The sequence below is a fragment of the Drosophila miranda genome, chromosome 2 (assembly GCF_003369915.1).
Source record: "Drosophila miranda strain MSH22 chromosome 2, D.miranda_PacBio2.1, whole genome shotgun sequence".
Lineage (NCBI taxonomy): Eukaryota > Metazoa > Arthropoda > Insecta > Diptera > Drosophilidae > Drosophila > Drosophila miranda.
The window spans coordinates 7215812-7243147 of NC_046675.1; the positions used below are offsets into that span (position 1 = coordinate 7215812).

The following is a 27336-nucleotide window of genomic DNA, read 5'->3' on the forward strand; positions in this document are numbered from 1 at the left end:
TGGTGATGCAAATTCGAATTTATCACCACGAATAGCATGCAGCCTGTAGCGTCGCATTGCCGCATGAATGAGTCAATAAATGCTGATAATTATAGCTCAAAAATAAAAAATGGATCTCGGCTAAACAGATTTTATTTTACCGAAACTAGACCCCAATTTCGGTTGCTATTATTTCCCTTTCGTTTCATACAGCGTTCAGTCAAATATCAGGGATTAGCCCATACATATATTTGATTAATCGGTACAATACATTTTCTACTGTTGTTTTCATGGATCTTCAGGATTCTACTGAATCTGTATTCAGTTGATTCCCACTAATTTCTCTTCACTAAATCTTCCACGAATGTAAAACTAACGTTCGAATCAGCCTGTAGTTTCTTATCGAAGTACCACTGAAGCGCCAATAAATAATCCCCTGTTGGCATGGGAAGACGCAGTAGCTCAGGTCTTAGATAAAAGTCCTTGACAATCTGTGGACCCTGCAATATAAATTTCAGATATACAAGTGGTTAAACATACCCGTATAATCTTACCACGTAGGGGCATGAGTGGTTTAAGTTACTAAAATCTTTGAAGAGCCCATAGATTATATTAGCAATAGGTTGATTCCGCTTTCTCAAATACTGACAGACATCCAAGTAAATATCGACGACCCAAGGCTAATAGCCGTTGGCCCTTTTGAAAATTCTGACATGAACTGAAATACTGTTGACCGGATGTAGTACCGTACCATTCATATTGAGGAGCACTTTGTTTCGACTGACGGCCTTCAGACGATAGTTGTGGAACACGAACCAGGATTGGTTGTAACTCTCGCAGACGAAGTTTGTAAGCTTGAAGACGACGGCATCCTGAAAACTTGGTTCAATATTGTCCACTAGTATAGTATTACTAGTGACTAGTATTATCCATATATTTACGTTAATTTTGATGTGGAATGTTAGGAATAATCCGAGAACCGCACAGATCATCAGCTGGCAACGCATTGTTCCTGCTCTTGAGGGCACAATAAAATTTGAATGACACGAACGTGTTATTTTATGTTGTGTTCATTTATGCATGGTAGAGTTAAATTGCTTCAATTACTCTAAACGCTGATTGAACACTAATAACCTATAGTTATAAAGATATCCGATCTTCTGCACTTCTTCTTCTTCTAAATCACATGTGTGTCGTTCTTCTCTTCAATTCTGACTAGCTGTCAGAATGACCAGGGTTGCCATCCTTCCCCTTTTACACACTTGATATACTGGGCTCTTCGCTCTCACACCACGCTTTCTGCAGGAGCTCAATAGCATAGATGAGGAGAATACACCAGATCCTTTCTTGTTCCATTTTCAATTTTTTTAGTTCTTAGGCCCCGCTTTTTTGGCCGATTAGATCTGGAAAGCCCGCTTGGTTTACCAAAGAATTATCCCATATAGAAAACTTAAAATCAAGACTTTATAAAAAATTTCAAGTAGTTAGTTCTCCTACTACTCACTCGCGCTATGTAACAGCTCGGTCAAACTTTTCAGTTCTTAATGCTCGATGCTATAAGAAGTACAATGCAGGATACGTTTTTCTCAGGACCCTAAACATCCTCGCTATCATTTCTTAACACGTCGGCATATAATGATCAGGCGATTGCCGATCTTTTTGACCAATTTTTCCACACGACCTATTCTGAGGAAAGCTACTCTGGTCATCCGTACCCATACGGTTTACCGAAGGCGAACGGCATTTTCAGTCCCTTGTTAAATGAATGTTCTTTACTTCATGATCTTCGACTAGTTAAGCCGGTGTTTTTACCGGGTCCAGACGGGGTTACAGGTTGTGTACTCTGGTACTGCGCCGAGGCACTGTGTGGACCCTTGCTTAAACTTTTCACCCTGTCCATTGATTCTTCTTGCTTCCCCCAAATCTGGAAGGAATCGTTTATAATTCCTCTCCATAAAAAAGGTAGCAATTCTGAAGCAAAAAATTACAGAGGTATAGCAAAGTTATCCGCTATTCCCAAAATGTTTGAAAAGGTTTTAACTCCGCACTTGCAAAATCTCTGCAAGTCACTTATATCGCAAACTCAGCATGGATTTATAAGACGGCGATCAATTTCCACGCATTTTTTTAGAGTTCGACTCTGCAAACCATTCCCTTCTAGCGCATAAACTTGACCTTTTAGGGTTTCCGCCCAACCTCTTGAGATGGATTTCTAGCTACCTTTGTTCCAGGTCTCAAAGAGTCCTGTTCAGTCAAGGTTTCTTCGGGAGTACCACAGGGCAGCCATCTAGGCCCCTTACTCTTCACACTCATTATTAATGACATGCCTTCGGTATTAACATATTCTCGAGTACTTATGTATGCGGATGATGTTAAACTCCTTGACCAGTATAACAACATTTCATTTCATTCTCGCTTGCCCCTTGTGGGCTCCATATACCCTATGTGGTGGTTCTCTTGAGAGAATCACTCTGGTGGATGATCTTGGTGTTCTATTAGACGCCAAGCTAAAGTTTTCTGAAAACATTTCTACCATGGTAAATAAGGCCATGGGCGTGCTTGGGTTTATAAAGAGGTGGTCAAAGGACTTGACGACAAAGACTCTCTATATCTCGCTAGTTTGTCCGATTTTAGAATTCGGCTCCTGTGTATGGTTCCCTCAGTACAAAGTACACCACGACCGTATAGAATCAGTACAGAAAAACTTGTTACTCTTTGCTCTGCGGGGCCTTGACTGGGATGCGGCTGTGAGACTCCCATCTTACTCTAGTAGACTGCTATTAGTAAACCTCCCATCCTTAGTTAACCGTAGAAAAAAGCTTGGTGTGATTTTTATGCACAACTTGATCAGGGGTGACATAGACAGCCCTGATCTGTTGAGCCGCATAAACTTCACGATTCCTATTAGACTTACTAGAATTTTTATACCGTTGTTCCTTCCACTATGTAGATCGAATTGTTCCACCACTATTTCTCTTCCTCTCATTAAGATACTAATCCTCACACACCTTTCTAGTAATTTCTTGTAATTGTAGTCGTATTGGTATTGGTATTTTGAGTGCATGCTTAGTTTCTTAGTAAGTGTACTGCTAATTTTCCTCGAATATTAGTCTTTCCTGCATGTACGCGTTTGGTTCGGCTACGCACCGCGTAACAGCCCTCTGCTGGTGTCCCACGGGCCACTTAACGGTGCCGTAATTGCATCGCCACTTGTAAGATGCCGTCATTGCATGTCAACGTCCATATATATACATATGTGTGGACATCTATACGAATCTGAGATACCTCTATACTATTTGAGTACCCTATATCAAAATATATATTTTGCCGCATGAATAAATGCCATAACTCAGTTGGCTTAAATTACTTCCGGAGAATATTGTATGTATTATGGAGAATACTTTTTATCGCGCCGTAATAGTTCCAATCTCAAATATAGAGGTTGTAGCTGAAGTTTGATGCTAGGAAAAATCCGAAAAGAACACAGACGATCAGCGTGGACCGCATCCGAAAGGTTTACGTTTCATCCTAACCGTTTCCCTTTTCAATTTCGGTTGCTATTTCCCTTTCGTTTCATACAGCGTTCAGTCAAATATCACGGATTAGCCCATACATATATTTGATTAATCGGTACAATACATTTTCTACTGTTGTTTTCATGGATCTTCAGGATTCTACTGAATCTGTATTCAGTTGATTCCCACTAATTTCTCTTCATTAAATCCTCCACGAATGTAAAACTAACATTCGTGTCAAACTGTAGCTTCTTATCGAAGTACCACTCAATCGCCAATAAATAATCCCCTGTTGGAATGGGAAGACGCAGTAGCTCAGGTCTTAGATAAAAGTCCTTGACAATCTGTGGACCCTGCAATATAAATTTCAGATGTACAAGTGGTTAGACATACCCGTATAATCTTACCACGTAGGGGCATGAGTGGTTTAAGTTACTAAACTGTTTGAAGAGCCCATAGACTATATTAACAAAAGGTTGATTCCGTTTTCTAAAATACTGACAGCCATCAAAGTAAATATTGAAAAGCCAGGGCTTGTAGCCGTTTGCCTTTTTTAAAAGTCTGACATGAATTGAAATATTGTTGGCCGGATGTAGTATCGTTCCATTCATATTGAGAAGCACTTTGTTTCGACTGACGGCCTTCAGACGATAGTTGTGAAACACGAACCAGGATTGGTTGTAACTCTCGCAGACGAAGTTTGTAAACTTGAAGACGACGGCATCCTGAAAACTTGGTTCACTATTGTCCACTTGACTAGTATTATCCATATATTTACGTTTATATTGATGTGGAATGTTAGGAATAATCCGAGAAGCGCACAGATAATCAGCTGGCAACGCATTGTTCCTGCTCTTGAGGGCACAATAATATTTGAATGACACGAACGTGTTATTTTATTCGTCGTCCATTTACGCATGATAGATTTTAATTACTCTAAACGCTGATTGAACACTAATAGACTATAATTATAGAGATATCCGATCTCCTGCACAATCCTGTCTTGCTTTAATTTCGCTTTTGTGGCTTTTTATCGAAGCACCACTGAATCTTCAATAGATAATCGCCAGTTGGAAAGGGAACTCAGCTAGAAATTCTTATAAAAGTGAACTGAAATGGAAAGTACTCGGCTATCTTACCAGATACGAACACGAAAGGTTAAAGTTTCTAAATTCTTTAAATAACCCATAGGCTAAATAAACAAAGGGTCAATTTGGCTTTCCAAAATACTGACAGGCATCAAAGTTATTGTTTCTTATCCAAGGCTTACATATCCATCCATGGTTCAGTATTGTCCACTTTGGCCGTTAGTCATCACATGTTATAGCCGTTAGAAAACATCTCACATTCAAATAATTGAACAAGTCTTTTGTGACCTTTAATTTCGGATGTGGCAGCTCCGTGCAACGCAATGTGAGCTGCCAGACTTATGTAACAAAATGTATAAGTTTTATTATCTATAGTTGTAACATTTAAGCAGAAAGACTACTTTTTCTTGATATACTTCATGTACTTTTTGGCATTGAAGTTGTCGTCCACCTCCTCCATAATCCTGACCTTCTTGCGCGGCTTACGCGCCTCCAGGCGGGACTTTCGCTGGGCGTCCGACAAAGTGGTCAAATCCAAAGGCAACTAAACGAGCAGAGGAATCCAATTAATTTTATTTAGCTCATGATTTTTCACCTACCTTGATGATTTTGCGTGGCTCGTGATAGCGGATATTAATGGTGGATCCGTCCGGCTGGACCACCACTGTAGGATACAGGCGGCAGTAGACGGAGCGATGCAGCCTGGTAACCGCTGTCGTGGCTGAGGAAATGCAGCGCAGCTGTTTCACAGCCTGGGGCAACTGTTTTAGCAGCATTCTTATTGATATTACCACGAGTAAAAACAATAGAAGTTCAAATTAAAATCCACATGCAAGTTATGTTTTTCACAACAGCTGATAGTGTGACCGCAATCTGGGAACCAGCGCTGTGAGACCATCTATAGGATCCATGGCCACTAATTTTCATACCCTAGGGAAAAGGATGTTATAGAGTTGAGAAAATGTTTGTCATGCAAGGCTCCGTAGGTACCAGGATCAAGATAAATATACACAAGATACTAATAATGTACTTGAATATGTCTAAAGAATATCAATTTGAGAAAAGGTCTTTATAAATTACGTTATATGTTCATATAAAATTAACGAAATAGGGTATGCAAAGGCCTATACTCGCATCACGTCTTCAAATACCAGCAACACTGCGACTGTTTTTTTTTTTGTTTGACCATTTTTGCTAAGACCTTTTTTTACGCAAAATGCAATAAAAGCAAGTGTTTAAAATAAATCAAACAAGTAGAAAATAGATTTATTAATCGTATAAAACTATGTGGGCATGGCCAAATATTTTATATAGCTGGTAACATTCCACGGAATATCAAAAAACGAGCAATATATAAAATGGAACTTGTAATCGTCAGTATATTTACGGTATATTTTTTAAATGAGACGGTATATTTTGGGTATATTTCTGAGGGCTAGTCACACTGCTCAAAAGTGTAAGTGTTGGTGCAGAGGCATAGAAATTCTTAATTCTCCGTAATTTAAGTACGTTGGAAATAACTATCTAAAACCACTGAAGTAATGTGCAACAAGACATAACTAAACTAAATGGCTAGCCAATTGTGAAGGAACCCAAAAGAATGCACACTTTTCCCACCTTGACAATTTGGAGGGTGGCTGCTGCAGCAAAATTACATAATTTTTGCACGCATAATTTTCAGTGGAATGGAAACAGCATAATATATAACGCAGACGATGGGACTCTAACATCACAATCCACAGGAAATAGATATATTTATGGAATCTCGTCTTGGCATTGCTTTTTCATTTCCACTTTGAGAACCTAACCTCATCAGTTTTGTGTTTTTGTTGGTTTTTTCAGTATTTGTGCTACAGAATGGCCGCTCGCCGCATCACCCAATCCTCGATAAACTGGTCTGCTCTGGCCGAGCGTGTGCCCGCCAACCAGAAGACCAGCTTCGGCGCCTTCAAGACCAAGTCGGACATCTATGTGCGCGCCGTGATGGCCAATCCCGAGTGCCCACCAAAGATTGATTGGGCCTACTACAAGAAGCTGGTGCCTGTGGCCGGCCTGGTCGATGGCTTCCAGAAGCAGTACGATGCTCTGACCGTGCCCTATCCCAAGGACACTGTTTCCCCCCAGGTGGACGCCCAGATCAAGGAGTCGCAGTCGGAGATTGCTTCTTACAAGAAGGTCTCGGAGCAGCGCATCCAGAACTACCAGAAGGAGATCGCCCATCTGAAGTCGCTGCTGCCATACGACCAGATGACCATGGAGGACTACCGTGATGCATTCCCCGACAGCGCCCTGGACCCCATCAACAGACCAACCTTCTGGCCTCACACCCCCGAGGAGCAGGTCGGCTACAAGTCCAAGGAGCAGATCGAGGCCGAGAAACAGGGACACCATTAAGTGTCACTCCCTCAAGCGAGAAAGCGCCTATTCGAAATGTAAATGAACATGCTAAAGCAAATTACACAAATTAAAGTCATTTCAAATGGAATTGAACTTGTTTTGCGGCCTGTTATATGCTCTGTTGTCTGTACAGAAAGAAATTATAAAATTTTCTTAAGATTTAAAAAAGACTTCAGGAGACAAGGAAGCACATTCACGTATAAGATTGTTGCTCCCGTACTCCACGATTGTAGCTTGTTTTCCGCATGCCTATTTTAGATTTTTGGTTCAACAGCTGGTTGGGAGCTGCATTTGAAGTTATATTCTCGATTGTCTCGATTCCATTATATTTGGTGAAGGCCTCGGCTGGCTTAAACATTTGGTAACAAGCTCTGAGATAATGAACATCATATTCGGAATATTGAGCTGCTTGATGCTCCCCATCCTGATGGCCAGTGGTAAAAAGAGCTGTGACGTGGACGCGGAGGTTGAGGTTGGAAGAGGGTTCGCTTTCGAGTCCCTCAGGTTTCCCAAAAAATATCCGCCCGGCACCAGCTGCACGTTGCGAGCTGTAACCAAATTGACTAATGACACGTTGAGAATGAGATGTATAATTGACATCCCCGAAGATGTAAGTGTGCCTAGCATCCACTATTTAGTAATAATTTCCAAAAATTACTTAACAGCCAGGATGCCTCAAAAATAGATTCGTAGTCGAGAGAGACTACGGTGACGCGGCGCTGCTGGTTACGGCAGCTTACGGCAAGGAGGAATTCACGGATACTAGTTTCTGGCCACACCACAAAGCACATATACATGCCAAACTAACTACTTCCGGGAATAAAACGGGCAGATTCTTTTGCTTAATCACAGCCGAAAGTTTCCCAGAAGTAGACATTGATAACAATCAAAACATTATTGGAAAATAATATTTTAATAAAATAAATCCGTCCTTCCGTCTCGATGAGCGTACATATCTCGGAGATTCAGTGTGGAGGCTACAGAGATATTACACGGTGGAAAGTAACGAAATTTTCTCGCGTTCCCCCGCAAATAGCAAATAGACCGCAAAAGCGAATATCCGAATGTAGCCGTTAAATCGTCCACCTTGGAACTGCCTGGTCAGGCGGCAATCTTTTTCTCTGAGGATTGTCGGCTGACAGCCAACAGCCGAGAAATCGAATTAAAGTCATTTCAAATCAAATTGAATTTGTTTTGCCGCCTGTTAAATGCTCTGTGGCCTGCACAGAAAGCAGACAGAAAGGCTATATCGACTCGCCTATTGATGCTGATCAAGAATATATGTACATCAATACGAATCTGAGATATGTACCTCTATACTCTTTGAGTACCGAATATCAAAATATATATTTTGCCGCATGAATGAGTCAATAAATACTGATAATTATCCAAATTATTATGAAGTTTGTTTAAATTACTTCCGGAGAATATTACAATATAATAGCTATACAATAATTTTGACTAATAATGAAAGACTTGTTTGCGTTTGGATTTAAGTTTGATGCCAGATGTTCAGCGTGGACTGTAATCCCAATGGTTATTGGCTAAACAGATTTTATTTTACCGAAACTAGACCCCAATTTCCGTTGCATTCGTTTCATACATATATTTGATTAATCGGTACAATACATTTTCTACTGTTGTTTTCAGGGATCTTCAGGAATCCACTGAATCTATATTCAGGTGATTCCCACTAATTTCTCTTCATTAGATCCTCTACGAATGTAAAACTAACATTCGTGTCAAACTGTAGCTTCTTATCGAAGTACCACTGAACCGCCAATAAATAGTCCCCTGTTGGCATGGGAAGACGCAGTAGCTCAGGTCTTAGATAAAGGTCCTTGACAAACTGTGGACCCTGCAATATAAATTTCAGATGTACAAGTGGTCAGACATACCCGTATAACCTTACCACGTAGGGACATGAGTGGTTCAAGCTAGTGAACTCTTTGAAGAGCCCATAGACTATATTAACAACAGGTTGATTCCGTTTTAGAATATACTGACAGGCATCAAAGTAAATATCGAAGAGCCAAGGCTTATAGCCGTTTGCCTTCTTGAAAATTCTTCCACGAATTGATGCATTGTTGACCGGATGTAGTACCGTCCCATTCGCATTGAGAAGCACTTTGTTTCGACTGACGGCCTTCAGACGATAGTTGTGGAACACGAACCAGGATTGGTTGTAACTCTCGCAGACGAAGTTTGTAAACTTGAAGACGACGGCATCCTGAAAACTTGGTACACTATTGTCCACTTTACTAGTATTATCCATATATTTACGTTTATATTGATGTGGAATGTTAGGAATAATCCGAGAAGCGCACAGATAATCAGCTGGCAACGCATTGTTCCTGCTCATGAGGGCACAATAACATTTGAATGACACCAACGTGCCATTTTATGCTTCGTCCATTTACGCATGATAGAGTTTAATTACTCTAAACGCTGATTGAACACTAATAAACTGTAGTTATAAAGATATCCGATCTCCTGCACAATTGTGTCTTGCTTTAATTTCGCTTTTGTGGCTTTTTATCGAAGCACCACTGAATCTTCAATAGATAATCGTCCGCTGATGGAGTTTCCTGAGTCTGACGTTACGGGTCTTAGCTCCTATTGACTTGATCATTGGCAACGAGTCGATACCAACTGGAACCACTCTTGAAACCGTCCTCCCCGTTGAGGGTCCTGTTAAAGGCCCTGGTTTTTTAACGGGGGGAGTATGTTCGAAGCAGCAGCCGTCAATAGCTCTTAAGACATTTCCATCCTCTTATCTAATATCTCTCATCCAAATGGTCTTAAATTATCTATTGTCTAGCTCATGTATGCATAGGAGCATATTGCCTTTCTGGGTTCAAATGGTTGAGAGACAAAGAAGAGGGATGTCTACTTGCATATCTGGAGCTGGACTGAATCTACCGCCCTGAACATTCCATTCGCGTAGGGACATTTTCGATGGCTACTAAAGCAGAAATCCCCGTGTGTCGGCTATGTTTCACGCTTCCGCTTTGCGTCTAAGAAGACTGACAGACAGAAAGGCTATATCGACTCACCTCTTGATGCTGATCACGAAGGTCAGGGTTGCCATCCTTCCCCTTTTACACACTTGACATACTCGGCCGAGAGCTCTCACAGCACGCTCTCTGTAGGAGCTCAATAACAAAATATATATTTTGCCGCATGAATGAAAGCAATAAATGTTGAAAATTATTCAAAACTCAGTTTTCTCAAATTACTTCCGGAGAAAATTGTATGTATTATAGAGAATACTTTTTATCGCGGCGTAATAGTTCCAATCTTAAATATAGAGGTTGTAACTGATGTTTGATACTAGGAACAATCCGAAAAGAACACAGACGATCAGCGTGGACCGCATCCCAATAGTTTCCGTTGCATCCTAACCGTTTCCCTTTTCAATTTCCGTTGCTATTTCCCTTTCGTTTCATACACCGATCAGTCAAATATCACGGATTAGCTCATACATATATTTGATTAATCGGTACAATACATTTTCTACTGTTGTTTTCATGGATCTTCAGGATTCTACTGAATCTGTATTCAGGTGATTACCACTAATTTCTCTTCATTAAATCTTCCACGAATGTAAAACTAACGTTCGTATCAAACTGTAGCTTCTTATCGAAGTACCACTGAACCGCCAATAAATAGTCCCCTGTTGGCATGGGAAGACGCAGTAGCTCAGGTCTTAGATAAAAGTCCTTGACAATCTGTGGACCCTGCAATATAAATTTCAGATATACAAGTGGTTAAACATACCCGTATAATCTTACCACGTAGGGGCATGAGTGGTTTAAGTTACTAAACTGTTTGAAGAGCCCATAGACTATATTAACAAAAGGTTGATTCCGTTTTCTAAAATACTGACAGCCATCAAAGTAAATATTGAAAAGCCAGGGCTTGTAGCCGTTTGCCTTTTTTAAAAGTCTGACATGAATTGAAATATTGTTGGCCGGATGTAGTATCGTTCCATTCATATTGAGAAGCACTTTGTTTCGACTGACGGCCTTCAGACGATAGTTGTGGAACACGAACCAGGATTGGTTGTAACTCTCGCAGACGAAGTTTGTAAACTTGAAGACGACGGCATCCTGAAAACTTGGTTCACTATTGTCCACTTTACTAGTATTATCCATATATTTACGTTTATATTGATGTGGAATGTTAGGAATAATCCGAGAAGCGCACAGATAATCAGCTGGCTACGCATTGTTCCTGCTCTTGAGGGCACAATAAAATTTAAATGACACGAACGTGTTATTTTATGTTGTGTTCATTTATGCATGGTAGAGTTAAATTACTCTAAACGCTGATTGAACACTAATAAACTGTAGTTATAAAGATATCCGATCTCCTGCACAATTGTGGCTTCTTATCGAAGTACGTTATCATTTTACCAATGTGGCTGCTATTCCAGAAGAAGTAACAAGTATTCAATCGCAATTCAATATTTCCATCATCAATTGCCTTTATTATTGTATCATAAACTTCCTTTTGTTGTGGATGCAACAGGCGTACATTTGTTTGAACTGATAAAATCAATTCCTGATGATCATATTCACGTTCCCGTCCCAATTCTCGATTAAATTGGCGCTAGAATTCCTAACCTGACTAATAAACTACCGCATATGAGGTAACACATGTCTTCGATCAATAGTAAAGCTTGATTTTGTATCTCCTCATTCGTTTCGAGATCGGGATTTCTGGAACTTACACGATTTTGATGTAAAATATCTTCTGAAATATTATCCTTGTATTTGTGCCACGGGTTAGATGGGTTCGATGTCGATGGGCTCGAGAATGTCGAAATAAGAGATAATAGCTTCCTCGATTGTCGTATCCCAATGTGTATAGTTTTCTAGTAAATTGAGTTCTTCAGAACAATCCGGCCGTTTCTCCGGAAAACTTCAATGCGCCACAATATTCGCAAACAACGTCCATTGGCCCAATGAGAAATCTAGGATGCAACCATCAATAAGTGCTGCAATTGTATCGAATCGCTGCTCGATTCAAATCAGCTTTTGATAAATCTCTTCTTGTGAAATTTGTTGTTTTTCTTCATTAGTTTCATTCGCCATATTTCCTATCCTTCTTGAGCAAATTTTGAGTTGTAAATAGTTTAACTAACACGAATTTCTTCACCGATAAATCAAATAACACATATTAGCCCATACATATATTTGACGAATCGGTAAAACACATTTGCTACTGTTCTATGTATCTGTTGATTTTCAGGGAACGTCTGACGGTGATTCCCACTATTTGCTCTTCATTAGATCCTCCACGAATGTAAAACTAACGTTCGTATCAAACTGTAGCTTCTTATCGAAGTACCACTGAATCGCCAATAAATAATCCCCTGTTGGCATGGGAACACGCAGTAGCTCAGGTCTTAGATAAAAATCCTTGACAATCTGTGGACCCTGCAAAAATATTTATAGATGTACAAGTGATAATACATACACGTATAGCCTTACCACGTAGGGGCATGAGTGGTTTAAGTTACTAAACTGTTTGAAGAGCCCATAGACTATATTAACAATAGGTTGATTCCGCTTTCTCATATACTGACAGACATCCAAGTAAATATCGACGAGCCAAGGCTTATAGCCGTTTGCCTTTTTGAAAATTCTGCCACGAAGTGATGCATTGTTGACCTGATGAAGTACCGTCCCATTAATATTGAGGAGCACTTTGTTTCGACTGACGGCCTTCAGACGATAGTTGTGGAACACGAACCAGGATTGGTTGTAACTCTCGCAGACGACGTTTGTAAATTTAAAGACGACGGCATCCTGAAAACTTGGTTCACTATTGTCCACTTTACTAGTATTATCCATATATTTACGTTTATATTAATGTGGAATGTTAGGAATAATCCGAGAAGCGCACAGATAATCAGCTGGCAACGCATTGTTCCTGCTCTTGAGGGCACAATAACATTTGAATGACACCAACGTGTCATTTTATCCTATGTTAATTTGCCCATGGGAGAGTTTAATTGCTTGAATTACTCTAAACACTGATTAAACTCTAATGAACTATAATTATAGAGATATCCGATCTACGACACAATCCAGGCTTGGTTCGTTGACACTTCATGAGATCATCTACGAGTGTGAAACAAACGTTCGTATCAAACTGTCGAGGTACCACTGAATCTTTAATAGATAATCCCCAGTTGGAAAGGTAAATTCTAAATTCTTTAAATATCCTGTAGGCTAAATAAACAAAGGGTCAATTTGGCTTTCCTAAATACTGGCAGGCATATCGAAGGCTTATATCAACTTGTTCCTTTGATCATCTGGCAATATTTTGTAGGCCGTGATTGTAGCTTCCGCTCGCCGCAACTGTAAACTTGGAATGGGGTGCAGATGCTGCGGGCCAAGGACTGCCGGTGGGCGCTCAGAAGAAGGCTTCATAAGGTTATCGGAGCAGAAGCATCGGCAGAAGCTCGAAACTCCATATAAATCAATTTTAACTGTTTACAAATACACAATTTAAATTCTTTCACATATTTAAATGTGGCGCCCTGAAAGCGGCTTAGAGCACTATTTTTGGTATTTTTTTTGGAATACGATATATTTGAGAAATACCGATGAAAAATTGAATAAAAATGAAGGTGTACCTTTTTGGCCTAACATACCCTGTCGTACAGTTTGAAGGAGACTATGAATGGATCAGCAACATGCAGCCAGAATTGGGCAACATTTTGAATACTCTTGAAAATGGAGATACTAAAGAATTTATGAGAAGTTTGTTCTCTCAGCCAGTAGGTGAGACAATCATGTATTAGATGAACAAATACGGGATTATGGTATACAAGTTTTTGAATCTCAAAGATCTCAAGAATCTCAAAGAATCTCAAATGTATTTCATATTAAAGATGAAATTAATATGTGAAAGACAGAGAGTATGCCCTGGGATTCGTTATGGTATAAGTACAGAAAAATATTAGATAAAAAAGGGTATTGCAAAGTGCATACCCAAGAATAGCTAGCACTGAAACCGGTTTGCTGGCAACATGAGTATAGCAACATGCGAGTTGAGTTGGGCAACATGGCGTAGCCGTCGGGTGGTACAGTGGGAATTTTTGCTGTGTACTGTGGAATTTTCTGCATCGTGCCATGCCCGATCGTGTCTTGACATATCCGATCTCGTTCACAATCGCAAGCGAAACGAGTTGGAGTGCAAACGTGCCAAGCGGAAGATCAAGTTGTATTAGAGCGCCCGGAGTGGGAGATCCGAACCACAATACACAGATATACATAGTGTAGAGTGTCTCCAGCAACAGCGCCAGATTACAAAGTTGAATTAAGTTGAAATTTGCAGTAATAAATCGAATCAAGTAAATTATGCCCGTGACCAATAATTTGCATAGACGCGCGCCCTGTTCGTGTTAACCCACTTTCTAAACGACCCCGAAAGAAAAGAAAGATATACCTTTCGACCGAATATCGAAAATTCAGTAACAACGAAACCAATTAACAAGCAAATAATGTTGAGTAAATAACAGAAGAAGCAAGTGATTCCACAAGAGATATTGTTTACTTCTAAGCTCTAGTTTTTTAGTGCCTAACAAAATCGAAAGAAAATACTCACGCTAAATCATCGCAAAAAAAAAAAAAGCCAGAGACGAGACTGGAAAACGCACGGGAAACGACACTGATACCGGAACGCAACGCGTCTATTCCTGTCCCGCATCCGCACACCGCACCCCCGTCGCCTGTCAGTCAATTGAAACCGCAGCAACAGCAGGGAGAAGCAGCAGCAACAATCTGCAGCACTGTGTAAGTTACACCAACAAGAAAGAGCAGAAGAGCCTTTGGCATTCTGGCTTTTTCGTTGTAACTCCTAACAAACGAGTTAACCAGCCAGAGCTGAAACCTCAACGCGTTCAATAGGATAGGCCAAGCCAATCCCGATCCAGGTCGAAAGAATGCTGAGAGCCAAGCCTCGACTATGGGATACCCTAAAGGCTCCCATCCGATGGCAGTCAGCCTTATACACTCCACTGGTACTCGGTGCAGGGGGTATAGGCCACAATGAAATATCTTAAACGGATCGGGAGTCGAAGTCGGAGGCGACGGGGCCCTCCTGTCGCTGGCATATTTCATAATCTGCTGCTGCATAACTTTTAGCACCTTAAAACTTGCTCTCTGCCGCGTCGCTTCTCAGTCTCGCATTTCACCAGCACACACACACACACACACACACACACACACACACACACCTTAGGCAGCCATAATTTCTTTTGGATAATTATTACCCGTCTGAATTTTGTTGTAGCTGACTCTGTGAAATTTTTGCTTGGATTTCGGTATTTTCTGGTCGTTTGCATAAACACCTAGCGGATAATTTAAACATATATAAATATATATATATATTTCTCAACTTACATACTTAATTTAGGAAATTTTTTGCAACTTTCCTTGGTCTAAACAAAGCAGCGGAAAGACCACTTCTTTTTGTTTGTTTTTTTGGTAAAATATTTTTGTATGCGTTTTGGGTTACAGTTATACAATGTGGCTTGGGAAGTCTTAGGAATGCAAAATCAGTAACACGACCTGCATTAGGTAATGCAAGCCCTGACCGATCTGGCAAGTGATAAACTTCGATACGAGGTGACTCAAGAATCAATGGACGGCCAATGGGAATTTCCCGCATGACTCAAAAGCGAAAAGTGCCTACAATCTGTTTGGCGAAATATAAACCCCTTTATGATAGATTTTCTTAAGAAAGAAATGTTGAAATAGAAAACTGTCACAAATTGTAGATACAATTATATTTATCCATATTTTGTTGGTGTTCCATGTGGAGTGTATTTCTCTTTGAAAGATGTTAAGCCTTTTTATGGTTTTCTTCATTTATGAGCACCTGATTTCTGATGCCCCCCTCCCTCACGCCTACCACGGGCCTGTCACCGAGACGTAACTCTCCAGAAATTGCCATGAATGAAATTCGCATTTCATTGCAAACCGTCGACGATTGACAGCCACAACTTGGCCGATGGCCGGTTTTCACACATGTGCGAATGTATCTGTATCTTTGTGCGGTTCGGTGTGGTTTTCCACCATCAACAACGACAATAGCTACGCACGTTCGCGGGCAACAACAACTAAAAGAAATTGTCAATAAAGTGTAAAAGGAGGCAAGGCATGAAACAAAAATGGCTTGGCCAGAGTGAAACGTGTTCCAGCCCAGGCTCAGACACAGACTCAGACTTAGACGCAGACTCAGGCCCAGCCCATGGCATCGATCGAGTGCAACGCGTCTGTCCGGCCGTAAAATTTGTATTAACTATTCGCTAGACTATTCGCATTCGTACTTTCACAAAAACTCGTTCGAACAAATGGCACAAATATGAGCATTTTATTTTCCCCCATTTTTTTGTCGTTTTATGCAATTTTTTTTCCCCCCCTGATTTTTGCGAGACTTTTCCCGCATTAGCAACGAAAAGAAGGCAAATCAAGCGAACAAACAAGAAGTTTGTCAACGCTAAAAAAATGCATTTCGGCACGTATTCGAGAGGCAGAGGGAGGTCTCAGAGGGGGGGGGGAGAAGGGCCGCCCCCGTTACGCAGTCTGGCAAAAGAAATTAAGCCCCAACTGAACTGAACAATAATTATGCACAATAAAGCCGGACTCCAACTTTTCACTTTTCCATCGACCGTTTGGCATTTTCAAGGCACGCATTGGTGTACTGCTGTTGTTGTTGTTGTTGTTTCCAAATATATATTATAATTGTTGTTTGTGTATTACCCAGCACCGAGTATGGCTCCATTGCTGTTTGCATAATAATCGAAATGAGGCGGGCTTAAACCTTGACTGTAATTTATTTTCTGTCTGTGGTCAGTGTTTTTTCTTTTCTTTTCTTTCCAATACTTTTCCCCAAGCTTCATATTTTCATTTATATTTTTTTCTGAGCCCGAGCTGGAGATAAGCGAAACGTGATTGATTAAAGACAAGTCGAGAGGGCGTTGAGATATGGCAGCTCTGGGACTGCGACTGGGTCTAGGTCTCACTGGGGGTCCGTCTCTTATCTGTTGCTCGGTTGTTGGTGATTTATCATCATCATAATACGTTTTTTTTTGTTCGCCAAAGATTTTGCGATATTAAAGTGCTTTTCCTTGCTCTAAAGAAATTTTAAAAATATTAAGATTTAGTAACTAGTTTTAATTGTGATCGGTTTGAATTGAATTGTCGCTGAGCTAAGGGTTTGTAGATCTGTAATGGATCTGCGATTGTTTTCGAATAAATCAAATATTTGATATATTCCTGGAAAAATCTATGGGAAACGTATTTATTTTGTGGCCAGCCCCCGGCTCACTCGCTTGGACCGATCGCGCCGATATGAGCAAAATACTGAACGATGACTCGAAACATTTGTATATATACATACATACAATAGAGAGATACTTTCACCAAATAAAATCGATCATTAATGCAAGATATAAATCAGTTTCTGGATTTAATTGGTAACTGGATATTTGTTAGAAATCTTTTTGTCTTATTTTAAAATATTTTGGTGGCTTGCAACAAAAATTCTTTGAAGAATTGTATACATGGGAAGTAAATCTTACTTTTAAGTATTTCGGCAGCTTCCAACCAAAATTCTTTGACTAATTAGGGAGACAAGAGGAGTATATAATACTTATATGATATACATATAATATAATACTCATACTCGCTATACTCCAAGCTCCTCCCTCCCTATGGTCATGATACGCACTGTCACGACTTGATGCCATGCGTTTCCGAATCTTGAAAAGTTCCGTTTCCTTTCCAACACCTTTTTTTGACAAAAATAAACAATAACTCAAGAGATCCAACAATGATCACTTCGTACAGTAAATCATCTTGTTATTCAGTTTCTCCCTCTACCTCCCTCTCTATTACTCTTTCTCTCTCTCTCTCCCTCTCTTCGCCATTTGCGGCACGACAGGCGACGTCGGCCGGGAGAAAGTTTTTCTTTTTCTTTGCCAAACTCGAAAAATAAAACCAAAAGAAATTAACGCTAAAAAAAATGTAAAGCTCAAACAAAGGCCAGAAAACGCAACAAAACTGTTAAGTGTGCAATGCAAACATGTGGTTATATATCTACTATACATATATGTACATATGTACAGTGTGTATCGACTTATATAAGACACCGATGGGCATTAAAAACGCATAACAATTAATTGTGTTCAAAAAACAATCGATACGGCGACAGCAAATGAATCAAAAGTGTCTTGAACCACCCAAAATCCACCTGGCCAACCCACCGGTAGGCACCTGTGCCATCCGACGATAGGAAAACAACAGGAAAAATGGCAAACAGCTTGAAAATATGATTTGTTTTCGCCTTCTGTTTTCGTCTGCCTCTGGGACACACATTCCACGCATTGTCATAAAAGTAAATTGCTTAATTTATGCCACAAATGTGTCGTCAAAGGGGGTATGGGGTGCGACGAGGCGACACTTTCTACAAAACCGCACCTAAGCGAAGCTCTGAGCGCGATTCTTGCGTAAGCGACTTTAAACGCATGCAAAACGCGTGCAAAACGCGTGCAACGAAAGCCATAATTGAGCCGCTGCAGAGCCTCCGCCTTACATCAGAGTTGACCTGAGGTCAAAGCAGTGGCTCCCTAATTAACTGATAAAGGCCAATAATTGAAGTAGAGCCAGGGAGAGCTTTCCCCCCAAAAGGCAGTGGAACAAATCAATAGGAAATTGTAAATAGTTGTGGAAAAACTTGAGGTCTGACCCTCATTATTGCTTTATCAGCAGTGGGCAGAGGGGCAGGGCGGGGGGAAGCTCTTTTGACAGTCTGCAATTTATTATTATGCTGGAAAATGGGGAAAATTCTCAAGTGCCTTGATTTCGTAGGCAGACAGAAAGCCATTTCCATTTCTATTTTTGGTCTAGAGGGAAAAACCCTCTTCTTTGGGTTTTGGGGGAAAAAAGAACGGCAAGAGAGAAGCGTTTTCAATTGGAGAATCTGTTTGCCAGATAAATATTTATATATCACATGGGATATTGATGCAACAACAAGAAAACTCCATCAAGATGGATCTGTATCTGTATCTGGTGCTGGTTCACGGGTGTTAATGTCATTTCAATTATATTCAGTAAAAGTAATTTGGGAAGCGAAAGAGTCGGGAAGGCGAGAGATATGAGAAGAAAAAAAATGAAAAATGAAAGCGTTCTTAATTGCCAGAGGAGACGCGACACGGCATTGTGTGAGTGGGTTTTCTCACTCGCCCCCGTACCGCCTCCTGCGATGCATATGCATGGAGAAAAACCAAAAAAAAAAAAAACACACACAATCCTCGAATCAAATTGAAAATTTATTTGCGCATGCGCAGCGTCTGTGCACGCCAATCCAAGGCCCAATTGTATCTGTATCTTTCACTCTCCCGGACCGGCAGACATTTTCTAATGTGCATGGAAAATAATTGAAAAGCAAAGAGTGGAAGCAACAGCAACAGCACCAGCACCAAATTGAATTATAATTTCAATTATGAACCGTTGAAAGCGGAAGAAAAGCCTCGGTCCACACTCGGTCCACTCTCGGCCAACAAAGAGCCCATTGAGATCGGAGAGCGGCCACAACTGTAAATGAGGTTGCGACCAGCAGCAGCAGCAGCAGCACAGATACAATCTGCAGCTGCCCCCCACCCCTGTGGCCGTGTCAATCAAGAAGAACAGTAAAACGCTTCTAACGCCGCTCTCGAGTGAAATGCCTGACGATCCACAGCAAAGTCCCATCTCAATCTACATTCTCGCGATCCCAATCTCGATCTTGGCCAGCTTTAATTGCTGCCTAATGGCCGAGTGAGGCCCGAGGCCCTACAGTCATGCGCCATGTGGGTCAGGTCAGCGATGCGTCAGCGACTGGCGACTGTCAAAAGTTTGTTGTTTTTTTATTTTATGAAAAATGGTGATCTGTCAATAGTTGAAGCTCCATTTGGTAACACTTTATGAGTGCATCTCTGAGGCCTTGCATAATGGTTTTTGTAAAGTCTTCTGCAACTGCATTTTCCCTTTCAATTGTGTGTCGGTTTCCCAATCATTCCGGAAGGGAGGAGCTTGCGGCTTATGGCCGTACCAAATTTTGGTCTGGTATTTATGGCCTTGAATTGTGGTCAAGTCGGGTTCGGGGCTCTGTGTTTGTGTCTGCATGATTTCATCGTCGCCAAAGCAGCAGAAGATGGCGAAGAAGGAGGAGAGGTAGGGTAGGAAAAAAAACTTGTCACCGACTTTGTGGCTCATTATAATTTTCGCCACAAAATCGATGACTAAACGAACGCAATCAGGTTTTGTGCCACAGGTTTTTGTTTTTCCTTTTTACTAGAATTCACAATCATTGATTGCTTTGGTTTTGGTTTTTTACTCTCTATGGTCTGCGAAGTGGTGTTAATTGTCGAATTAACTTGGCCAAAAACAGCTGCCAGTCCGAGCTCATTATGGTCGATGGTTTCATGGGAAGTTTGCCAGTAAAATGGAAGAGTATTTGGAAGCCGAGAGCTGGCTGAGGGCCCTGGATCTGGGCCTCTATTTGAATACCAATTAGTGGCAAAATTGTGAAGATTTTTTGCCAAAATCGGACACAAACCCCAGGATCTTTAGTTGTTATAACTCACCTCTACAGATCTTAGATCTTTCAATCCACAAATCCAAGACAAAAATTATTTTCTTTTTTTCCTAAATAAACCTTCAATCTCTTAGGGTATGCCACACTTCGGTTATGTGTGCCACCTTTTTGCCTGAATTTCATAAAGGTTCTTGCTTCATCGCACAACACAGATGGCGCCGCTTGCCACTTGCCTGCTGCATGCCGCTAATTGAATTAATTTCTGCACTTGTTGCCGACACACAATGCAGTTTTTCATTCGCATAATTATCAGACATTGATTATGAACTCATTGAGGCATGCCACACAGTGTATTTACTGGTAGCTCTGACCAGATTTCCTTGTTTTATGGGCACCGATCGAAGTCGAAGTCGATGGCGGCGGACCAGTTCCGGCTTCACTGGACGGAATGGTAATGGCTAATAATTGCAAGCCACGATTTCGCAAAAGAGAGCCGCCACAGAGCGAGAGAGAGAGAGAGAGAGAGGGAGAGTGATGGACAACACGACATCAATAAAAAGTGCGCTTAATCAATAAGAAAAACCACTCTGATTGCCGGCGATAGCTGCAGCTCCAAGAGGGTTCCTGGTGCCTCCCCACTGGTGCCTCCTCACTGGTGCCTCCCCACTGGTGCCTCCTCACTGGTGCCTCCTCACTGGTGCCTCCCCACTGGTGCCTCCTCACTGGGGCCTCCTCCCTGGTGCCTGCTCCCTGGTCCCTGCTGATCTTCAATTTATGGGCCACAATGTGTGTGTAATTCCTCCAGAGTCACGTTCATTTCGCTTAAGATTGCCGGCAATTCCCAAATCGATCCAAATCGAACTTCAAAACTCGTGATTTAGTGAATGCTTTCGAGTCGCTTCACTTCCTGCGGCGGCACGAGGAGGCATGAGGCATGAAGCAGTTATCCAGCCATAATTCTAAAATGTTGCCACTTTGATTTAGGACTTGGTAGGCAGCTGCCACAGCTGCCACAGCCGCTGCTGCTGCATCTGGTGTGGGCTGCAGCTGAAGTTGGACTTTGGCCTGTCTTGCAACAGCAGCCGTGTGGGCGTGGGGCAAGTGAAAACATTTCGAAAGTAGTTTGAAGTGGTTCTCTCTCTCTCTCTCTCTTTATTTGGAGCAGCCTTTTATTTACTGGCAAATCGCATTGATTTATGGCGCCATGGAATAAATAATTACCAACTTTTTTGGCCTTCAAATGGCCAGGGTTCAGGGCAGAACTGTGGTCTACGGTGTTTGTTTGGGATGGATTTTCCATGATTTACAGTCTGTGGCAGTAGCTCTAACGATTTTCTTTGAGGATAAAGCCTTCTATCTATAATTCTAAGGCCTTTCCTTGAGACATTTTCAGCTCTAAGTTTTGATCTATTTAGCTTTTTAGTAACCTCAAACCCATCAAAAAATATGGGTTTATATATCATACGAACCCTCTACAATCCTGAACATTCTTTCCACTGAAACTCTGCTGATTTCAAAGCATATTTTCTATAGAAATACTACTGTTCGTATCACTTACAGTCTGAATCATTTGCAAACAAACTTTTCCCCATGGAAATACACCAACCATGCAACGCCCCGCAGGCATTGAGTCACTTTGTGGCTCACTTTTGTTTAACCAACAATTAGGCACAATTACAGTGGTTTTAGCAATTAAATATTGAAAACCAGTTTCAGTGGCCTGGCCAGAGGAAATGCAACAATTTCCACAGAATTTCCTCAAATGGATAGGATTCGATTCGGGCTTGGGAATAGTTCGAGTATCATTGGAAAACAAACAAAAACTATTCCATTATTAATTAATTTCTTTTTGGGGTGTTGCTAATTTGCTGGCATTTAGGCAATCAGATTCGATGTGAAATTTGTTGCAATTAGCGTGGATTTTAGATTGGTAATCGAGAGCGACAACTGGTAATTATGCAACTGGAAAAACCCATGCACACATGTCCCAAAAAGTATCTGCCAGATACTTTAATTTAATTTACTTGCATTCATGGAATCACCGATTTTGGGCTTAGTGTCTGTTGCTTTGGCTTTCATTCACATAACACTGACATAAGCCGCTTTCCATTTCAGCTTCCTGCTTACTGTTATGATATGGACTGTACCCAGAGACCCACATCAATCGTTAAAGTGTGGCAAAGATGAATGATTCGATATTTGTGACACTTTTGGGGTGGTAGAGTGCAAAGGCGATCGAGCGTTCCTCGAGAAGCCTCTCCCCCCCTCTTGGAGTGCCACTGCCCTCCCTCTCCGCCACTCTTTTCTGCAGATGAACGACCTCAATGAGGTCTGCATTCTCATTCTCCCAGCTCTCAGATGGACTCGAAGGGGGGAGCTCCCTCGTCGGCACTTGAGTGTTTTCAATTGCCAGTGCGCCCAGGCAGTAGGGCGGGGCGGGGGGTAGCGGGTGTTACAGTAACCCTATAGCCATTAGCATCATCTACTGCTACTTCCAATCCCCCTTCCCGTCCCCCTTCCCCTTCTCTCTACCCACTTTAATGCGTTTGGCCCTTGCTGAAGTCCATTCAGGCCATCGACTGCAATTATGCCCTGGAATCTCTAGCCCCCCCCTCTCTCTCCCCCCCTCTCGTTCCTGATTGATTCGCTTGTGGCATGCATGCGTTTGTTGGTTTTTGCCTCCGCCAAACAATCCAAATATTTTCCCATTTTCCATGCCAGTCGGCAAAAAAAAAAGCAAATAAACAAAGGCCTGGCATTATCAAGGGGAAGGCTTTTGCCCAAAAGGTCATGTATGGAATTTCACAATAACCACCCCCCCCCTCCCCGTAGATGAATATGCATAAATTCATGAGGAAGATGATGATGATGATCAGCCAATGACCGAGGTTCATTTTACATCCCATTCAGAGCTCGGACCAACGGCTTTTGTGAATGTTTTATGCCACTCGCTCTTGACCGGTTTGTACAGCTATCGGACGGGCCAGCAAGAAAAGCCATAGACGGCCACAGATACGGCTATTGGCTACCCAAGAAGCCGCATCATAGCCCAGCAAAAAAAAACGAAACATTTTGCAATGCGACGAGGTCAAGGGGTGCCCCGAGATTAAGTCGAGAAAAACCTACAATCCAATGTGACCCGCTACTGGAAATCTCAAGCCACAAAGCAAAAAAAAAACCACGGCATAGACCCATTAACCTTAGCTTAAGGCGCAATCAAAAAACGCTCAATGGTCTCAATGCTTTGAGCCGCCTCTGGCCAACACTTAATATTCCAAAATATTTGTTGTATTTTCTTTGATATGTATTTGTTTGGTCAATTACAGCGAAGGCTAAGGTTAAATCTAGCCACAGCGTGGGCGCCTGTTAAAGGCCAAGCAAACATGGCAAAAAATATGGCCAACATGCGGCCTGGCAATGAATGCAATGAAGGTGGGAAAAAGGCTGTATCTTATGGTGTGACAGAGTCCACAAAAAAAATGCAATGAAAGTGGCAGGGGATAAAGGGGTCTACAGTCAACAAGAGAGGTCTCATACGGAAGGGCATTTAGCTGGAAACAAAAGTTTATTTGAATGGGAGGTTATTTAACACAAAATTTGGTTTAAAGCTACTCCGTCTAAGACGTTTGGAGGGTCGTGGAATGGCGACCAAAGGTTCTCCTGAGTCCTTTCTTTGAGATCACACTCGTACGAGTAGCTCCGAAGATTGAACAGTTTTTAGATGATTCAGATTGATGATTGATATCTAGACGTGGTGCATTATCCTTCTCGATAGAGGTGGCCTTAGGACGTATCTGTGATGCCAGATTATAGAGATGCCCCCTGCAAGGAGCTGGTTTTGAAGAGCCTCAAGGAGCGCATATTGGACATGGTGCAACGAGGATCGTGCGGCCATCATACAGAACCTCTTCCGGGAGCTGGCCCTTTGGCTGGGCATGAGAGTGTCACGGGCATCGAATTTCTGGCTGAGAGTGGCACTGCTTCCTACCAGATCCTCCAGCACTGCTCTGCTGGAACTACTAGCCTGAAAAGGGCTCCTTCCGGCCAAGCACTTTTCCCAGTCACAATAAAACAATTCTAGACACACAAAAAACCCAGAGACGAAGACAGACTTGTTTAACTGCCTGTTAATCTGACTGTTATCACTTGCTCGCATGCACAGAGCAGGAAATCAGCAGGATGCTGTCAATTACAATTACGTGAATTGCATAATGGCAGAGCCAGAGGCATGCAGGCCACAAGGTGGCATCACTTTCCACGCAGCCGAGCTGCACATTAGCTTTCATTGGGCAATTGTCTTGGAATAGATATAGGCATGGCAGCCAGCAGGAAGAGTGGAATTCAAAGAATACTCAGGAAGAGAGCCGCTGCAGCAGAGATCTCTCTCTGGGGCGACACGCGCGGCATAACGCAAGCGGAACTGATCACTTAAGGGTGCCCCCAGGGCCAGGTGTGGGGGGGAGTGTCTAATAATAGCCAGAGGCAAGGGGCACGCACAGCCTAATTATATACGGGAGAAAATGCAGTTCCAGCTCAGGCTTCCAACGACGATCTTCCATTGTGTTTTCTCACATTCTTTTCGATGGAAATGCATTTCCATGCAGGCCACTAAAACGCTTTGAGTGGAGGGTGCACACAATTTATGGCTCCACTCCGCCCCCACAACACGGCGGCTTGCCATAAAGATTATGCATTAGAAGAAAGCTCAAACCTTTGGCTCATTAAAAATTAAAATATAAATATGTTACGGTAATATTTTGTGGCCGGAAAAAGAGTTTAATTTGGAGATTGAGATGTGGAGAATACTCGTAGATTGAGTGGCCAAGAATGCTTTCACTATCCCTCGTGGAGGGTCTGTGGGGCATGCCTCGCAGGTCAACGAAACTGAAATATTTCGGTAAAGTGTGCCACAGCCACCGCAGTGTCGAGACTTTAATTATGATGCCCACTAGCCACGCACAGTGCGCGTCATATGTGTATAGTTAATTAGGTTCTGTGTGGTGTGTGTGTGTGTGTGTGTGTGGAGCCTGGGGCCCCAGGCCTGCTCTGACTGGTAGGTGGTTCTATTTTATTCATAAGCACATAATTATGTTCTAGAGACGCTCTCGAACTTGGGGGTCATTCAACTCCCGATCAATCACTCTGTTAGAGCCCCTCAATTCTTCTTTTGTTCGTGGCTCGCCATTCTATAAATTTCTTTCAAGATCTACCCCATGGTATGTATCTGTGTGTGCGCATTACGCGGTTTCGTGGCTAATTAACAGCGCAAAAATACCTTTTCAATGCCGCTTAGAAATGCAAATTACCAAAACTCTGACTCTGACTAAAGCGGAAAAGGCAGCAGCCGAAACGGACAAAGAACAGTGAAGGGAAGTTCTTTGTTCGGATCCGGTACGGATTCTCTATCTCAGATGCTGCCAAAAGTCTAATTAAATGGCAACGATTTGGCTTTAGTGCAATTTGCGTTGACTCGAATCTCTGGCCCGGTCAAGGTGAAAGTTGCGACACCTGCGACACGGGCAGCCATGACAGATTACCCTGCTTTTGCAGCCACCAGCCACCAGACGGCGTCTCCAGCTCTGAATCTTTTTGACAAATTAATTGTGCGGCTAAGCAGCAATTTGCGGCAATTTGCATGCCTCCGTCTGGAAAGCCGCCTCTGCTGCAGTGTCAATGCCTTAACTAAATTGACTGCAACTTCATTTGCGACTGCGACACACCCGCAGGGAGGGAGCGATGTGTAGCCAAAAGTTTTCTGCTCCATTGAAGCATTCGATTGAGAGGCTCCAAGACATGCCCGTTGCCTGCTGCCTGTAGAAAGTTGCAGCAGTGGCAGCAGTGGCAATGACACACTGCGCGACGCATCTGCATTTGAATTGCATTGGGGGCTTTGGCTTTGGCTTTGGTCACTTAACGGTTAGCAGAGAACGGCAACGGGTTTTCTGCCACCGTCCATCCACAAGAAGGTGTCATAAGCGGGTATTCATGGGATCAGCAGAGGTATCTCTATGTATCTTTACGAGAAGTTGTGGAATTCCAATCATTTTAATTATTACCATGGTCCATGGTCCATGGTCCCCCCCTCGGCTACGCCTCTGAGCTGTGCAGCCGCCTCGAAGAGTGAGTTTTTAGAACCGGTTAACTGTTTTCTGATGACACTTACAGTTATTTTCAAATAAAAAGCCATCGCGAGCTCTTCGCTTCGACTGTGACTTATGTAAAAATCTACGAATTCGAAAGCCAAACAGAATGCAAAGCCAATTTACAGACAAATATGAAATTATTGGTGTTGGAAAGCAATAAAAAAAAGCCTGAAAACGTAAAGCTTAAAAACAGTAAAAGAACAATTTTACTTGAAAGTTGTAAGAGTTTATGCTTCCATAAATCTGCAGGTTGCCAGATAAACAAAATTTCAGGGAATGAGCACACATTTAAGCGAACAAAATTATTAAAGACTTTTTTGAGTATATTCAGGCGATACTCATTCTACTTTGTTTCTATTTGAAAGCAGTACGGAAAACGCTGTGTGAGGGTGAATTGAGATCCACGTGCCGCGACATTAACATAACTCATGTTATTTGCATGCTTAAAGATTTGGTAGGAAGCCACAGAGAGCAACAGAGTCTGTTGAGATAACAGAGCAAGTAGCAGCGCAAGTAGCAGAGCAAATAACAGATTAACAGAGCTATTTGCAGCTCAAGTAACAGAGCAAGTAGCAGAGCAGGTTACAGAGCAGGTAGCAGAGCAAGAAACACAGC

At 42.0% G+C, this 27336-nt stretch overlaps 8 protein-coding genes and 1 pseudogene across 9 annotated transcripts in view; 3 read left to right on the forward strand and 6 right to left on the reverse strand.

Moving 5' to 3' along the window:
- Window positions 1-314: 314 nt before the first annotated feature.
- Window positions 315-986, reverse strand: LOC108153989 (annotated as a pseudogene).
- Window positions 987-3397: 2411 nt separating this feature from the next.
- Window positions 3398-4754, reverse strand: LOC108154580. Its single transcript, XM_017284882.2, has 3 exons — window positions 4634-4754; window positions 3902-4581; window positions 3398-3847 (listed from the first exon to the last, which is right to left on the reverse strand). Exons 2-3 carry the CDS (start codon window positions 4262-4264, stop codon window positions 3683-3685), a joined length of 528 nt encoding a protein of 175 aa, XP_017140371.1. The 5' UTR covers window positions 4265-4581; window positions 4634-4754; the 3' UTR covers window positions 3398-3682.
- Window positions 4755-4847: 93 nt separating this feature from the next.
- LOC108154256 (39S ribosomal protein L55, mitochondrial) lies at window positions 4848-5456 on the reverse strand. The gene is made up of 2 exons (XM_017284491.2): window positions 5182-5456; window positions 4848-5126 (listed from the first exon to the last, which is right to left on the reverse strand). Exons 1-2 carry the CDS (start codon window positions 5356-5358, stop codon window positions 4980-4982), a joined length of 324 nt encoding a protein of 107 aa, XP_017139980.2. The 5' UTR covers window positions 5359-5456; the 3' UTR covers window positions 4848-4979.
- Window positions 5457-6010: 554 nt separating this feature from the next.
- LOC108157366 (ATP synthase subunit d, mitochondrial) lies at window positions 6011-7072 on the forward strand. 2 transcript variants are annotated; one of them, XM_017289391.2, is made up of 2 exons: window positions 6011-6087; window positions 6425-7072. In XM_017289391.2, exon 2 carries the CDS (start codon window positions 6440-6442, stop codon window positions 6974-6976), a length of 537 nt encoding a protein of 178 aa, XP_017144880.1. In that variant the 5' UTR covers window positions 6011-6087; window positions 6425-6439; the 3' UTR covers window positions 6977-7072. The 2 variants fall into 2 exon arrangements, with proteins under 2 accessions (XP_017144880.1, XP_033245511.1); XM_033389620.1 differs by lacking the exon at window positions 6011-6087 and adding an exon at window positions 6105-6120.
- Window positions 7073-7151: 79 nt separating this feature from the next.
- On the forward strand, window positions 7152-8363 carry LOC108157367. Its single transcript, XM_017289393.2, has 2 exons — window positions 7152-7589; window positions 7645-8363. The coding sequence occupies exons 1-2, from the start codon at window positions 7359-7361 to the stop codon at window positions 7885-7887; spliced, it is 474 nt and encodes a 157-aa protein (XP_017144882.1). The 5' UTR covers window positions 7152-7358; the 3' UTR covers window positions 7888-8363.
- A 309-nt stretch (window positions 8364-8672) lies between these two features.
- Window positions 8673-9321, reverse strand: LOC108153991. Its single transcript, XM_033390217.1, has 2 exons — window positions 8892-9321; window positions 8673-8837 (listed from the first exon to the last, which is right to left on the reverse strand). The coding sequence occupies exons 1-2, from the start codon at window positions 9252-9254 to the stop codon at window positions 8673-8675; spliced, it is 528 nt and encodes a 175-aa protein (XP_033246108.1). The 5' UTR covers window positions 9255-9321.
- Window positions 9322-10467: 1146 nt separating this feature from the next.
- On the reverse strand, window positions 10468-11142 carry LOC117187432. Its single transcript, XM_033390092.1, has 2 exons — window positions 10774-11142; window positions 10468-10719 (listed from the first exon to the last, which is right to left on the reverse strand). Exons 1-2 carry the CDS (start codon window positions 11134-11136, stop codon window positions 10555-10557), a joined length of 528 nt encoding a protein of 175 aa, XP_033245983.1. The 5' UTR covers window positions 11137-11142; the 3' UTR covers window positions 10468-10554.
- A 973-nt stretch (window positions 11143-12115) lies between these two features.
- Window positions 12116-12916, reverse strand: LOC108154586. Its single transcript, XM_017284890.2, has 2 exons — window positions 12478-12916; window positions 12116-12423 (listed from the first exon to the last, which is right to left on the reverse strand). Exons 1-2 carry the CDS (start codon window positions 12838-12840, stop codon window positions 12259-12261), a joined length of 528 nt encoding a protein of 175 aa, XP_017140379.1. The 5' UTR covers window positions 12841-12916; the 3' UTR covers window positions 12116-12258.
- A 1231-nt stretch (window positions 12917-14147) lies between these two features.
- Window positions 14148-27336, forward strand: part of LOC108156895 (zinc finger protein jing) — a 34500-nt gene continuing 21311 nt past the window's right edge. Inside the window, exon 1 of the mRNA XM_033389098.1 lies at window positions 14148-14790. The gene's annotated coding sequence lies outside the window, so the exon portion shown is untranslated. The remainder of the gene's footprint in view (window positions 14791-27336) is intronic.

Bases quoted from the DNA above. Each gene is read 5' to 3' on its own strand.
- LOC108154580 (XM_017284882.2), bottom strand. From the start codon at position 4,264: ATGGATAATACTAGTCAAGTGGACAATAGTGAACCAAGTTTTCAGGAT. The intron at 3,848-3,901 runs GTAAGATTATAC...TTTATATTGCAG, and splicing joins ACCACTCATGCCCCTACGTG to GGTCCACAGATTGTCAAGGA.
- LOC108154256 (XM_017284491.2), bottom strand. From the start codon at position 5,358: ATGCTGCTAAAACAGTTGCCCCAGGCTGTGAAACAGCTGCGCTGCATT. The intron at 5,127-5,181 runs GTAGGTGAAAAA...CTGCTCGTTTAG, and splicing joins AGCCACGCAAAATCATCAAG to TTGCCTTTGGATTTGACCAC.
- LOC108157366 (XM_017289391.2), top strand. From the start codon at position 6,440: ATGGCCGCTCGCCGCATCACCCAATCCTCGATAAACTGGTCTGCTCTG.
- LOC108157367 (XM_017289393.2), top strand. From the start codon at position 7,359: ATGAACATCATATTCGGAATATTGAGCTGCTTGATGCTCCCCATCCTG. The intron at 7,590-7,644 runs GTAAGTGTGCCT...ATTACTTAACAG, and splicing joins TAATTGACATCCCCGAAGAT to CCAGGATGCCTCAAAAATAG.
- LOC108153991 (XM_033390217.1), bottom strand. From the start codon at position 9,254: ATGGATAATACTAGTAAAGTGGACAATAGTGTACCAAGTTTTCAGGAT. The intron at 8,838-8,891 runs GTAAGGTTATAC...TTTATATTGCAG, and splicing joins ACCACTCATGTCCCTACGTG to GGTCCACAGTTTGTCAAGGA.
- LOC117187432 (XM_033390092.1), bottom strand. From the start codon at position 11,136: ATGGATAATACTAGTAAAGTGGACAATAGTGAACCAAGTTTTCAGGAT. The intron at 10,720-10,773 runs GTAAGATTATAC...TTTATATTGCAG, and splicing joins ACCACTCATGCCCCTACGTG to GGTCCACAGATTGTCAAGGA.
- LOC108154586 (XM_017284890.2), bottom strand. From the start codon at position 12,840: ATGGATAATACTAGTAAAGTGGACAATAGTGAACCAAGTTTTCAGGAT. The intron at 12,424-12,477 runs GTAAGGCTATAC...ATATTTTTGCAG, and splicing joins ACCACTCATGCCCCTACGTG to GGTCCACAGATTGTCAAGGA.